The sequence below is a fragment of the Rattus norvegicus genome, chromosome 6 (assembly GCF_021556685.1).
Source record: "Rattus norvegicus strain SHRSP/BbbUtx chromosome 6, alternate assembly SHRSP_T2T, whole genome shotgun sequence".
Classification (NCBI taxonomy): domain Eukaryota; kingdom Metazoa; phylum Chordata; class Mammalia; order Rodentia; family Muridae; genus Rattus; species Rattus norvegicus.
The window spans coordinates 126,179,641-126,194,310 of record NC_141539.1 but is presented as its reverse complement, the minus strand read 5'-3'; the positions used below and the strand labels follow the sequence as shown (position 1 = coordinate 126,194,310).

Genomic DNA, 14,670 nt, shown 5'->3' with positions numbered 1-14,670 from the left:
TTAGTGTGCAATGCTAATCCGCAGTCCATCACTGAAGGGAAGGAAGTTGAGGCAGGACCTTGAGCAATTACATTACATCCACAGTCAAGAGCAGTCGCTACCTGCTTGCTGCTGGCTTCCTCCTCTTTTAAACTATCTGGGAGCCCCTACCCAGGGAATGGTTGTGCCCACAGTCCCACACAGACATGTCCGCAAGCCAGCTTGATCTTTTGTCAGGTTGTAGCAGAATGTAGACATTTTAAAACCAGCCATTAAATTCCTGTTCCTAGACCTTACTAGTTCCCTCTCCAGACAAACATTCCTTCAGAGGAGATCAAGAACAACGGAGGCAGAGTCCCAGAGACTTGGGTTAGTGTGGGGCCAGGGAGTCATGGGATGGGGGTAGCAGGCCATGGGCAAGAGTGAAGTTGAGGTGTGTCCAAACCCCAGAAATCTTGTTGTGTGATCGGCAGGAGTTGGATCGCTCCCCTGCTCCCCAGGTCTTGCACGTCCTGGCACATGTGTAGCCCTGCACCCCCACCTTTGACCCTCCCCCCACAAAGAGGTCACATAGCCCTCTAGCCAGGTTAAACTCTCCCCTTATAAGGTCATGTCCAGCAGCACCTGGAATCCCTCTTTATGTAAATGAGGCATTCCAAGAACCCTGGCCTGGACCAATGATGTACACTCACCCCAAAAGCCCCACCCACCCCCAAAGGTTTAAGAAGCTTTCGTTCCCCCCATTAAGTGAGTTGTCCCACTTAAGCTGTCCCCCAAGAGTCTGTTCTCTCTGTACTATGCTCACAGCTGCTTGTGAATCTCTTTTGATCCCGGTCTTATTGTCTCTCTTCTCCACTCAGAATCCAATGGTTGCAGTTGAGGCCATCAAAGGCAGGTTAGTACTTGTATGGTAGTGATTACAAAGTGAAGTCGATTGTTAAAAAAAAGAATGTTTTGTGATTACACAAACAAAACACGTTATTGTAGATTATGTGGGAAATTAATATACACATATCTCTCCAAATCAAATCCATTTGGTTTTCATTAGCCTATGTCTCAGAAGTTTGGGGCAAAATCCTGGCTTATCCACAGGCCCAGGGCAAATCTTCAAGCAGAAGGAAAGATGGCCAACAGGGCACCCTAGTCAGTGTCCCTGGACTCAGGACTTAGAGGTGTGTGACTGTGGATAAGCTACACGAACTCTCTGAGGGCCTCCTCTGTAGAGTAATGGCCACTGGGTTGCAATGCTAGGGTGGCACCATAATGGTCTCGATACCTGTCAGTTTCCTGGCCGGGGTCTGGTGCAAGTGAGTGCAGCCGTCCCTCAGTTCCCTGACTGCACTGCGTCAGGTGCTACTCAGGGGAGTGGGTACCAGGGAGCCCAGCCAGGCAACATGAGCCATGTGTCTGAGAAAGGACACACAAGATCCCTATCAAGAGGTCAGAGAGATGCAGTTCCCTCCTCAGAGCTACAGAGTGCGATCCTCCTCTGGGCTTGTGCCCCTGACAGGGGAGAAGGGATTCTGCCTTTTGTTTTTTCTCTAGGTCGTTTCCTACGCCTCAGTAAAAAAGACTGCGGTAGTAATCATGAACAAGTCCAGTTGCTGCATTGGCTTAATCCAAACCCAACCAAAGTTCTGGGCCTGGCTGTGGTGATGGCACACAGCTTTGATCCCAGAACCTGGGAGGCAGAGGCAGGCGGATCTGAGTTTGAAGCCAGCCTGGTCTGCAGAATGAGTTCCAGGACAGCCAGGCTCGGCTGAACTCCCAGGAGAAGAGCAGGGCACAGCGCTCTCTCTCTCTCTCTCTCTCTCTCTCTCTCTCTCTCTCTCTGTCTCTCTCTCTCTCTCTCTCTGGATAATTAATGCTAAACATAGCTACAGAGCAGAGTCAGGTGGCACCTCCTGCTGGCCCTGGAGCAGAACTTGACACGGTCATATGTCCTGTGATTTTTCTGGTCTCACTGGCTGATCTGTCTCGTATTCCTCGATGCCTCCTCTCCTTTCTCCTTGTGAGGGACCCCAAGGTGGAATCCCGGCTTTGTCCCTGTTTATCCCCACAGTGCTCTCCCTAGAGTGTCCCCGTAGAGGTCACATGTAACTGGTATCAGCCTCCTTTTTCACAGAACAAACAACCTCTATTCTTAAACATTTTGGTTGCCCTGCAGCCAAGACTTGAGATGGGTGAAGGTAGTTTCCGGGGAGACAGAGCCAAGAAGCTGAGGGAAGGGATAGGGAAAGAGAGAGAGAGAGAGAGAGAGAGAGAGAGAGAGAGAGAGTGCGTGTGTGTGTGTGTGTGTGTTTGAGTGTTCTCTAAGATTTATGTCATGGGGTTCTGGATTGGGTTCACAGAGCTTTGGACCTCCAGGGTACTGACTAGTTAGTGGTGATGGTGGGGACTGGCCGTCGAGTGGACAGCAGTGGTTGATAAGATCACTTGGACTTTCTGGAACCTCAACATCTTTTTCTACAGAATGAAACTCTCATTGCTTATAACAAAGCTCTAGGCTTGGAGGTAAAACACCGTTACAAGGAAACATTCTGGAACTGGGTACATGGCTGAAGACCGGCACATTGATTTCCTCCAGTACCCGCTTGGGGACAGAAAATGACCCACATCACCGCTCACCTTGCTTCACGGCATCTTCAACAATCTTCGTATGCAAGTTCAAGGCTCTCCGGTCTACCACCATGGCGGCCTCCTTCCCCAGAGCCTGTAGGAAGGCAGCTAAAGCGATAGCTCCCGGTGGGCCATCCGTCTCTTCTGGGGGCTCGTGACTGAAATGTGTCGGGAATCCAGTGGTGACCAGTACGGAGTGCGCGTGAGACAGTGACAGAGCTGCCAGCAGTAACTCATCTTTAAGTAGCAGGTGCCCAATTCCCCGGTTACCTAAAACCACAAAGATAACGTAACCTATCTGGCTGGTTGTGTTTAAGGGAGATCCGCTGATAGTTTGGGCCGGTTTTGGTCCAGAAGTCATGTGGAGGGATGAGGCAGTCTGACCCCTCCATATGCATTCTTGTCTCTCTGCCTCCCACCTCTCTCTTAGCCACAAGACTGGTTCGGTCTCGAGGCACATGAATTGATGGGTGCCCCGCTGAGCCTGGCCCTATGTTTCCCTATGTCTCACCAATCACCTCCCTCTTTTTGTCGGAAATGTTGATTGATAGCTACAGCAGGTGTGATGCAGAACCTTTGGGACCCTAAGCGGATGGGTAAAGCGGGAGTCCCTCCCTTTTAACCCAGACACTCTGAAGTCATGCTGTGTGCTGTTACAGGGAGGTGACACAGGCTTCTATGGCTTTTGGGCAAAGTATGTTGAAGGCAAAGTATGCTATTAGAATCATTTAGTAAAGCCTAACTAATAAAAGAATATATAAGGAGGAAATGGTACACATTTATAGGTGAGTCCTTCCCACAAGCCCAAGACAGGGTCTCCTGTGCAATCTATTCCAGGAGATGATAATTCTGGAAAACATAGCAGGAGATGAGACCCAGAAAACCAATGAAAGATTGAGAGTGGCAAGTTAACCCTCGAGGCAACTGGAACTCTGTCCTACCTGAGACCCACGGAGGATGCACCCTAGAATTGTCCTATCAGAGGACCAGAGGTTGCCTTTGTGTTCATTGGCTTCTGTCCCCTGCTGGGAGAGGGATGCCATTAGGGTGTCAACTACATTGCACCTCCGACTGTACCTCCTATAAGAGTCAGATATTGACTGCCCTCTAGTGGAGGAGCTGAGCAAGTGGGGAGCTAGCCATTGCCTCTGTAGAGGAACCCAGTTAGTCCCAAGACACGTGTGGGGGGCAATAGTTGGTGCTACGGTGGGGCCTGCTGAGCAACCCCACTTCCTGACTCTTGTTCATGCCAGCGCGCCTCTGTCTACCCTCAGATCTCCTCTACACAAGTGCCTTACGGAGGAGGCGAAGTGTGACTCAACTCTCACCCGAGCCGAGCTGCCTCTAGAGCCGGCCAAAGGGATGTAGAGGGGCATTGACTTACAGTTGGGGTTCACAGAGAGCACGAATAACGCTGGCTTTGAAACCCTACTATGGAGTCACTGCTCCAGACCGAGTGTAATTCCAGTACAGGACCTGGCACATTACAGCTGTGTGTCTTTGGTTCTATATTTGGGTTCTTCTACTGGAAAACAGGGAGGGTAGCACCGATGGAGGAAGTCCATGGGGACAGAGGCTCCCACCTATTGGTTTTTGGAGTCGGAACTGGAAGCTGGGCCTGAAAGGTGAATTTTTTTTTCAATTCACCTGTTTTTTTTCAATTCATGTGTTTTTACAATTCTCCCATCTGGTGTCTGACATCCCAAATAAAGTAGTCATAGGCATTTGTAAAATTTAGTGAGAAGGGTGTTTACTGTGGCGTTGTTTAGGGTATCAAGGATGGATTATTAGTCAAATGGTGGCATGCTCACACAATGGATCCTTTAAAAAGGATGTTGTGAGCTGAGGGACTCGTTCCTGTGATCCCAGCTCTCCTCTGGGGAGACTGAGGCAAGTGGATTGCAGAGAGTTCAAGGCTAGCCTGGGCTATAAAGTGAAAGTCTGTCTCAGGCAAATAGTGTGTAGATGTCATGGAAATTATTTCATTACAGTTTATTTTTAAAAGTCTTAAAATAGCATCACAGTGGGGTTCCAGTTGCACATATTCCTGTATGCAAATTATTTGAGATAAAAAGGACTTCAAAGGCAAACACAAACCTGTTGATAATCTATTGATTGTAATGGATTCTGGTATTTAAAAAAAAGTGGGTTGGGGATTTAGCTCAGTGGTAGAGCGCAAGGCCCTGGGTTCGGTCCCCAGCTCCGGAAAAAAAAAAAGTTGTGGATAGGTGTATGTGTTTGTATGCGTTCTTGTGCATGTGTGTTTGTGTGAATGTGCACATGGAGGCCAGAGATTGATATCATGAGCCTTTGGTGACTTGCTCAAATTAATTGAAATAAAACTTTATGTTTTTGTTTTGTTTTTTTGAGGCAGGGTCTCTCACTGAACCTGGACCTCACTGACTTGGCTCGGCTCGGCTGACTGGCCAGTGAGCCTCAAGGATCCCCTTGTCTGTCTTCTTAGTCCTGGAATTCCAGGCACCCGCTGCTGTGCCCTGGTTCTTGTGTGTGTGCTGGGGACTGAACCCAGCTCCCCCTCCTGCTGACCCGGCAAGCATTTAACTAACTGAGCTATGTCCCCAGGCTCCAGGATTCGGGTAATTTTTATTGCTTCTTCACTTTCACACATTTTTCTAAGACTTAATTTTATTAATTATTAGATTCATATTTGAATTAATGGTCCTCCTGCCCCAACCTCCTAAAGGCAGGCATCAGAGGGAGGCATCACCACCCTGGCTATTTCTGTGTATTGTCCTATGTTCCTACAATGAACATGAAGTACTGGCAACAAGAAAGGAGAAGAATAGCAGTGTTTTGTACAATAAAACCGGGTGTAACATGAATGAATAATGTTAAAGAGAGGGTGGCGGGGCGAGTTTGGGCAACTGAAGGCTGTGTATATAGATGATGACTTCATTACCAGTGCAAAAACCATTGCTATAAATCTCCCATCTTCCACGTCCTCCAGACACCTCATATGCAAGTCGATGTCCTCTTAAAAATGACCGAGTGCCTCTATTAATAAACTCAGTAAATAGTGCCCAGCACACCGCACACCACTGTTAATCATGTCTGCTTATTCGAGTGGGAATCAACACCATCTATTGCTCTTGCAGATTAAAGATGGTTTTTTTCCTAGACGGAATCAGCACATCAGACAGTCATCAATCTGCCTCCTCGGGGACTCATGCTTCAAGACCCGTACCAGTCTGCAGGAGCGCCGATGGGAGGCAGGCGTTGCGTCTGACCTCTCCGCTCATCCTTACAAAGCGATGGATGAACAAGGCAGCCGTAAATCTGCTGTCTGCGCCTTCTTTTAAACTCAGAGCTAATTACAGAGTTAATAATTCATCTTTCCTCGTGACACTATGTTAAATGGGGGAGCCATCACCTTGGGACTGTCTGGGAGGGAGAAACCATTATAGGAAAAAATTAAATATGTACTCAGGAAAGTAAGGAAGTAAACTTTTTAAAAACTACATCTTAAAGTGTGTGTGTGTGTGTGTGTGTGTGTGTGTGTGTGTGTGTGTGTGTGTTGCCTATCTGTGTGCTACATGCATGTCAGAAGTCAGAGGGCAACTTGCAAGAGTTGTTTCTTGGGGTTGAGGATTTAGCTCAGTGGTAGAGCACTTGCTTAGCAAGTGCAAGGCCCTGGGTTCGGTCCCCAGCTCTGAAAAAAAGGAAAAAAAAAGTTGTTTCTTTCCTTCCACATGGGTTCTGAGGATCAACACCAGGTCAGCAGCTTGCTGGCAAGTGTCTTCATCCGCTGAGCTATCTCACTGGCCCTGGAACACTTTTTTTGATTGCTCAGGCACACCATATAAGATTCTGTGTACACATGCCATGAGCATGTCCTTAGAGGTGCCTCCATGGTAGGTCTACATGATGAGTTTACTGTGTGTTTATGTCAGTAAAACCTTAGTCTCCACAGAATGAATGAACGAAGGAGTCAACGGACCAAGCAAAAGCCCTGTCTGGTAGTTTACCAGGAAGCTTGGTGATTATCATTGTCTACAGCCTTGGGGTACAGAAGCAGCCATTTCTGAGTGAGGTATGCTCCTTAGAGTCTTCTAACTGGCCAGCGGGGCTCATAGGATTCTCAGAGGTCACTGGACTCCCGAGGGGTCGGTTTCACAGCGCCGTGAGGCACTGCTCTCTTTAGAGAGTCTTCAGAGGTAGCTCTGGCTGTTCCTGGGAGTCTCCTCCCCAGACTGGCTATGCCCCTCTGTGCCCCCTGGGTCCACCCATTGATCCCAACATCTGTAAATGTGAATTATTGGGGCCTTGGGAGAACCCATAACCCCCAGACATTGCCAGATATTTGAGGTGTGTCTGCCCCCCCCATTTTGGGAACACACCTCATGAGAAGATGCAGGAGGAATGGGATACGAGCTAAGGAGTGCTACAGAACTTTCGAACCGACCAGCAAGAAAATGACACACAATTTATATTTCAGATTCAGATTAGACAGCATAACCATGGCCAACAGCATCAGCAGACAACGGCTTGATATCCCCAACCACGTACTGGGAATGTGGACTGGGTATTTTTAACTTTATATGCTTTGGTTTCTTTACTAAATGAAGTTGACCAAGCTGTCTCATAGAGACAGCAGAGCATTTACTAAGGTGGAGCATGCATTTACCGATGCCCGGCAGGGAGCAACTATAGCATAATTAATGCTCTTGTTATTTAGCAGAACGGTGCTACTGTCAGTCGTCTTATTACACTGATCAGGAAACTGAGGCAAAGCTACACAGCCATTGTCTCATGAGAATGACCCGGAGCACCAACTGTACCATACAGAATAGTGGGTGACCTAGCACCCTCTGCTGGCAACCTGGGATTAAAACATATTCTCCCAAGTGCATATCAACCAGGAAGGGAAAAGCTTTCAACCAGTTCCCAGCAGACCTCCTAATATAACCAGCAAGCTCCCTGGAAGGTCCTACCAGCCGTGTCCCATGCTTAGAAAGCTGGTGATTTACAAACTGTATGTAGGAGGGCAGTTCTTCCCCTGAGATGCAATACACAGTAAAAGTCAGGCTGCTGTGCCGAGATGGCTGCCTGGCCCCAACACTGGGATCCTCAGACAAAAAGCAGTCTTATGTCTCCCCCCCAAATATCCTGATGCACAGTGTTAAAAACATGCATATATGTGTGAAACTCTCTCTCTCTCTCTCTCTCTCTCTCTCTCTCTCTCCCTCCCTCCCTCCCTCCCTCTCCCTCTCCCTCTCTTTCCTGAGATTCCAGACGTGTGCTACCATGCCTGACTTTTTGATGGGATCTGGGGTTCTGAACCCAGGCCCTCATGCTTGAGCAACAGGCTCCCCACCCGCTCTCCCCCTGCCTTGGACCCCTTGTTTCTCACCTGGGTCTGTGGCAATTGTGGACTCTAGCTCTCTGATCTTTTGAGCAGCAGGGGCCGACACTATGCTGTAGTGCAAAGGGTCTTTGGAGATGGCGTGGACTTCTGGAACCATCTGAGGAGTCGGACGACTGGCTGGGGACACTGTGTCCCTGGGGATCATCACCGTGCAGCCTGGAGGGCTGGCGAAAGCCAACGGGGCCTCTGCAACACACAACAGAAGGGGCTGTAATGCCAAGCTGCCATACCAAATCCATTTTCACCCTGTCCACAGTGGACAGAAAGATGGCCTTGGCATCAACCCTGTCAACAGAGTTCACCAGGTGTCTGTTGGCATCCTGGTCAGGACGACCTGGCATGTGGCTCAACCGGGTTCTATTCAAGCAAGTGCCTCCACTTCTTAGGAAAGTGGAGGTGAATACAATGAAAAGTGAGGTGCAGCCACAGCTGGGGCATGAGCTCTGAGAGATTCTGTCCATCACAGTTATGGGTGTGAGAAAGCACCGTCTGAATCCTCAGTGCATGAAGCCACTCACTTGACCTTGCAGCTTGACCTTGTAGCTGATGTCAGACTGGGCCCCCTCTATATACAGAATTTCTGTTTTCTCACAGCATTTATATTTTCCTTAACCCCCCACTCCCCCGCTAGATTACAGCCCTAAGCGGTACACTAGCACGGTCCTCAGAAGAGGCTGCATCGTGGAGGACGCAATCAAGTCTCAGGTGTGACTTTACCATTTCTACCCACGTCTGCCAGGCTGTAGAATTAATGCCCATTCCTCGTCTGGTTGTCAGTGTGTAGCAAAATGCTGCACACATAGCTCAGGGTAGCTCAGGAATGGTTTGCATTACCGAGACGGGCACCGCATCTTCCCCTTGTCCTTGTGCCTGGCCTCTAGGCGCTTACCACTTAGTGGACTGAACCTCTTTCTTCTGCCTCCCTTGGTCTGGCTTTGCATTTGAGTACTTTAGCTCTGTGCTCCTCCGAGGGAGGCACCATCATTTCTTTACCTCAGAATTCCACATAATGCCTTGAGTGTAACAGGGGTTAAATAAATGTTAACTCGAGTTGAGTAAATGCTCTCCTGGATTTCACAGAAATTGTAACATTTCTTGCATTTGATAGCCAGAGTCAACCAACATTCAAAGGAGCATCTATGGACAGATGCATAAACTTTGCGTGTGACCCAGAAAGGGAACAACTATTAACTGAGGAGTGGTTTCCCTTTTTCTTTTACTTTTTTCTTTTCTCTTTCTTCAGTGTCTCAGACAGCACCTAAAAGGTGATCCCTTGAAAGCCAGGTATACACAAGAGCAGCAGGTTCCGAATGTGGCAGAAAGAAGGCTTTGTTCTCACCAGCGGTGGGGAGCGTGGAGCAGGGAATCCATTGCTAATAAAAGTTAGATGTTGAGGTGTGAGAACGGTTCATTCAACAGTGACCGAGAGTGGCATTTCTTCTCATCCACAACCCATATGCCATCAGATTTAAGAGGGTTGGGGTGTGCTGGGGGGGTCTATTTTATAGGCATATCTCATGGGGACGGTAGGGGAGTGGTGAGCCTGCTGTATTGGGGGATATTTACTGCCTGTGTATGCACATACCTGCCCTCCTTACCTGGTCCACAGCTAGGAATTTCCACAAGCTCTCTGGGGACATAGCCTTGTGCCCCTAAGGTCTGAACTCACACCTGGCGTATAGTAGGTACTCAGTGCATGGACTTTTAAACGAACAGTAGATTCCATGGACTGTACAATCCACGTCTTACCACCATATCAGGAGGACATTCTGATAGCTGAACTCCCCTAAATACAGTTAAAAGAGAGTAGCACTGACTGTGTTTGTCTGGTTTGGGGAAATAGATCCTAATAGCATAGAGGGCAGATATCTGCCCAGCTTTCGTGTCGATGAAGGCTTATTATAGTAATAAAAGTTTTGTATCTTTTATCTGGGCACTGAATGATCAAAGGTGGGGTAGAAGCCCCCAATTGAGATTAAATACTTTCTACAACAAATTGCTGACTGAAAATATTTGAAAGAAGAAAATTTGTGTCTCTGGTGAAGACAAACAGGGTTTCCCCCCCCCCCCGCCCCCTTGGCATTCGCCCTTAAAAATACAATATAACGGGCACAGGGAGATGCCCAGCAGTTATGCTGCTCTGGCAGAGGACTTGCATTTGGTCCCTAGCACCCACAGAGCAGCTCACGACTGCTTTTTACTTCAGTTTCAGGAGATCTGATGCCCTCTTCTGGCCTCTGTTGGCATGAGGCACACACTGCACATACGTAGAGTAGGCAAAACACTCACATGTATAAAATAAATGCATCTTTAAAGATAGAGTCTAAGCGCTGCTCACAAAAAAGCACCTCCATTGCATTAGGAATCACACGTATTCCGGGAGTGAGCCCGTGTGTGCAGGAGGAAGGGAGGGGGTACGGCTACTATGCACATCTTCTGGGAGAAGCTAGATCTAGCTACATCTGAGGTAGCTCTCCCTTGTTCCCCCAACATACTGCAGCCGATGACTGCTTCCAGACTGGTCAGATGAGAAGGCCAGAACACTGGGACATCCCCGGGCCGACACTCCACATAACTCCCATAGTCAGGTTTAGAAAGTGGCTTGATTCCCAGAAGTTCTGCAGATGGGAAAACAAAACAAAACAAAACAAAACAACACCCAAAATGAAACCCAGGATTCCTCTGGTTGGTATCATCCACAAGGAAGCATTAAATACTCCATGGATCTTCCCCAACCGTCACCCCCACCCCCACCCCTACCCCCACCCCCCAAATGCTAGTCGTAGCATTATCTTAGATGGAAAAGGAGAAAGAGGAGGAGAAACAGGAGGAACAGGAGGAGGTAATGATGTCCAGGGGTTAAAGTTTTAACAGGCCAGGATGTTCTGTAACTTAGGGCCCACATTGACTGATACCATCAGGCCCGGCATCAGACTGTGGTTTCTGGAGGGAGTCTTTAGTGTGCTTAGCTCAGGACTAGCCTCGTGGCACACAGATTACTAACAGAGCCAGCATTGTGTGTGTGTGTTCATCTTGATGAACCGATCAAGTTACATAGCTGTGACCTCTGCTATTGTTTCCAGCAGCCCCAGCCCTGGCCAGCAGTCATCTACGTGCTGCCGGTGGTGTGGATGAGAATGACAAAGACGGACGAATTGGGCCTAGTTTATCCCCACTAACAAGATGAGTCGGCAGATATCCTCTGGGTGACCCCGACACTGTTTCAGGCGAGGAAGGCCAATGGTGCTGATAGTTTGTTCGTAGAAGGTCAGGTCTTTGATAATTCTGTTGACTGCAAAACTGGGTGAGTCTAAGTACACAGACCCTGGCTCTCACCCTGGACCAATCCAAGCTCTTCTCAGGCTCTCTGAGAGCTCCAAGAAGCCTGGGAAACATTCAGATTTTTGGCTTCACCCTTGGATCTGTTCATTCACTCTCACCCCAAGTAATACGACATTCGGTCCAAATGCAAGTTTGAGCTTTACTTATTAATATAATGGTGTGTGTGTGTGTGTGTGAGAGAGAGAGAGAGAGAGAGAGAGAGAGAGAGAGAGACAGAGAGAGACAGAGACAGAGAGACAGAGAGAGACAGAGAGAGAGACAGAGAGAGACAGAGAGACAGAGACAGAGACAGAGACAGAGACAGAGAGACAGAAAGAGACAGAGAGACAGAGACAGAGACAGAGAGAGACAGAGACAGAGAGAGAGACAGAGAGAGACAGAGAGAGAGACAGAGAGAGAGAGACAGAAAGAGACAGAGAGAGAGACAGAGAGACAGAGAGAGAGAGACAGAGAGAGAGAGACAGAAAGAGACAGAGAGACAGAGAGAGAGAGAGAGAGAGAGAGAGAGAGAGAGAGAGAGAGAGAGAGATAGAGATTGTGGACAACGCCTGAAACAGAGTCCCACTGTAACCCTCTGATCACCAAACCCAGGGATCACGTGACACTCATAGGAGTTGTGTGAGCATTACAAATCCTCAAGATGAGGCTCACCGGTCTGGCTAAGCATAGCCTTAAACCTGAGGGCACCCGGTACTGAACCTCTGGGCTTCGCTCCAGTCCCTCACCCCTGAGATTCCCCTAACAAGAGCGCAAGCCCCTGTATGCTTCTCAGGCCCATGTTGGGTGGATGCTGACCTGGGTCACCAATGTGGATGGGTTGTCCTTGCTGTCCTCCCAGGGAGTGAGTGGCCAGCAACAGCCTTTCCAGCTTGTCCTTGGGAACTGGTCTCATTGTGACCACCAGAGGGCAGCAGAAGCCAGCGATGGTGGCACAGGGTACTGCTGTCTGAGAGCGAAAATGTAGGGGGGAATACAAGAATCAACTCAGATTCAAGCCCCGAGAAGCAGCACCAAGCAAGAGTCCCAGGAGCTGTTGCAGCCTTGTTGACAGTGAGTACCTCAAAACTGGGTGGGGGAGGGGGAGAGCCTATTAATTTATTTTTTCTTTTTTTAATCTGTCAACATCACTTTGGCAGTCTGACACATCTTCTAAGTTGGACAGAGTAATGTCTTAACCACAGAAAAGAAAATTCAGGATGGCATTTTGCCTGTAGTCCCATCATGTGGGAGGCTAGGAGATGGGGAGTTGGAGCCTTGACTACAGGGAAGTTTTAAGGTGATCCTGATGATGCAGTGAGAACCTGCCTTAAAACGAACACGTAGGCAGGGCAGCAAAGAGGTGAGGGGAAGAGAAGAAAAATTAAACGTTCTGAAGGAAACCAATACTATTTCAAATGTTCGATCATAGTCACCAGAGCCCCGTTTCCCATTAACAGCTAGAGGACAGAATAGCAGATCTGCTGCCTCAGTATCCGTCTATAGGGTGTTTGAGAGTCTGAGAGCTGTACTGCGTGAGGCTATTTGTGAGACACTCTTATCGGACTCAGCAATACAGGATGTATTGATCCAACAGTTCTTTGTCAACAACATTCAGAACCAAAGGAAATGCTAACTTTCAGCAGAGAGCTCTCTCTCTCTCTCCTCTCTCTCTTTCTCTCTCTCTCCTCTCTCTCTCCTCGCTCTCTCTCTCTCTCTCTCTCTCTCTCTCTCTCTCTCTCTCTCTCTCACACACACACACACACACACACACACTTCCTTTCCCTTCCTTCACTCCCTAATATGAGTCATCCCTCTGCTGAGCGAGATAAGCCACCTTGCCCATATTGATGAGATGCTAGAATGCTTTGTTAATGCAATTCTGCACCAAAAAGTAACTGTGCACCCTTTGTATTAGCCAATTATGTGTATCCACACGAAACCCCTGGTTTTCCCTATATAAGCTCCTGCCTAGAGAGGCTCGGGGCTGGACTCAATCTCCTGTGTGGGATACATGTCAGCCCGAGATCTCGTAAATAAAACTGCCTCTTGCTGTTACATCAAGACCGGCTACTCATGTTTCCTGGGGGTACCCCAACCCGTGACATTAGCACCCTGGCAACTGTAGGATGAGGCTCTGCTGTGCTGCCAGCCTGGTGTCTGTGGGACAGCACTTGGGACAGAGCAAAGGCACATGTAGGCCACTCACAAAGCCAGGCAGGGCTCCTGGGCACTGAGCCACCTCTGTTTAGGATGGGCCATCTATCCAGGCCATCAGTCGAATTCAGGGTGGCTGTTTTCTAGCCATCTCTCTCAGGACCTAAGGGCAGTGGGGCAGGTTGTTACAGACAAGCTGTATGGTAGCTGTGGGAAGAGGGGGCAGTGACATGTCATGTATAATGGGCAGGCTTTGGTGACAATGGATACCTGTGCCTCTGTGCAAAGCTTTCTCTAGTCACCAGATGAACCAAGAGTGTGGTCTGGGGACTCTGGCAGGTCCTGTCTTGCACTCTCTACGTCTTATCTTCTTCATTTTAAGTGAGGAACTGTGCTGATGAGCCCGAGGCTATCCCAGCTCTCACCTGCTACAAATAACAGTGGGCCGGCCCCAGACAGTGGCCAAGGCTCTGGGCTCTGTCCTCCCCGTCCCCAGTCACATCAATCCAATCTCTTGTACCTTGTAGGGTAGTGTAGAACAGGGACAATCTTGTTTCTGACCTGACGCAATCCAGTCCTCTCTGACAGGAGTCAAAGGGGGACGCAGTGACAAACAGCGCTCAAGATGAAAATGTCTAGCCACTGTGAACAGGGAAGCCTGGAGGCTAAAGGTCTGGCAGAGTGAGCACTCAGACTTGTCCCAACAGCATCTGGAAAGGAGGCAGAGGAGGAAAGGCTCCACTCTTTCCCCATGTGACTGGTTTCAGCAGGGACAGTCCCTAACAGCAGGCGTGTCCCAGGGGAGGCCATTCTTAATCCTCTGTGTTCACATCAAAGCTGGGCATGGTGACACCTTGTGCTTGTAATTCTAGCATTAGCAAGATAGGGACAAGAGCATCCCCAGGGCTCTGGCCACGAGTCTACCCTGTATCAGTGAAATATATATATATATTTCACACACAGGCACACACACGCACACGCACACACACACACACACACACACACACACACACACACACACACACACACTCCAAATGACTTTGCTTGGCACTGTGCAGCCATATCAGAGGTGGGTGGGAGAGAGGCTGACTCAGAGGCTAATGGTTTTACCTGGGAGGGTGAACTGAGCTAGGGCTGACCTTAGGGATTCTACTTCCTGAACCAATGTTCTTTCCACCATAGGAAACTACAAAGTCCACCCACAGTTTCAA

General features: G+C 48.8%; 1 protein-coding gene and 1 long non-coding RNA gene across 11 annotated transcripts in view; one reads left to right on the top strand and one right to left on the bottom strand.

Annotated features, from left to right (window-relative positions):
• Dglucy (D-glutamate cyclase) overlaps positions 1-14,670 on the bottom strand; it is a 75,407-nt gene that overhangs the window by 19,442 nt on the left and 41,295 nt on the right. For all 10 annotated transcript variants that reach the window (XM_087553892.1, XM_087553893.1, XM_087553885.1 and 7 more), the window contains 4 exons: positions 12,122-12,272; positions 10,480-10,602; positions 7,970-8,170; positions 2,608-2,868 (listed from right to left, as the gene is read on the bottom strand). In XM_087553892.1, coding sequence (XP_087410018.1) covers positions 2,608-2,868; positions 7,970-8,170; positions 10,480-10,602; positions 12,122-12,272 — 736 coding nt within the window. The remainder of the gene's footprint in view (positions 1-2,607; positions 2,869-7,969; positions 8,171-10,479; positions 10,603-12,121; positions 12,273-14,670) is intronic.
• LOC148005429 (uncharacterized) lies at positions 4,701-6,077 on the top strand. The gene is made up of 2 exons (XR_015623310.1): positions 4,701-5,195; positions 5,738-6,077. It is a non-coding gene; the product is annotated as an uncharacterized LOC148005429 (long non-coding RNA).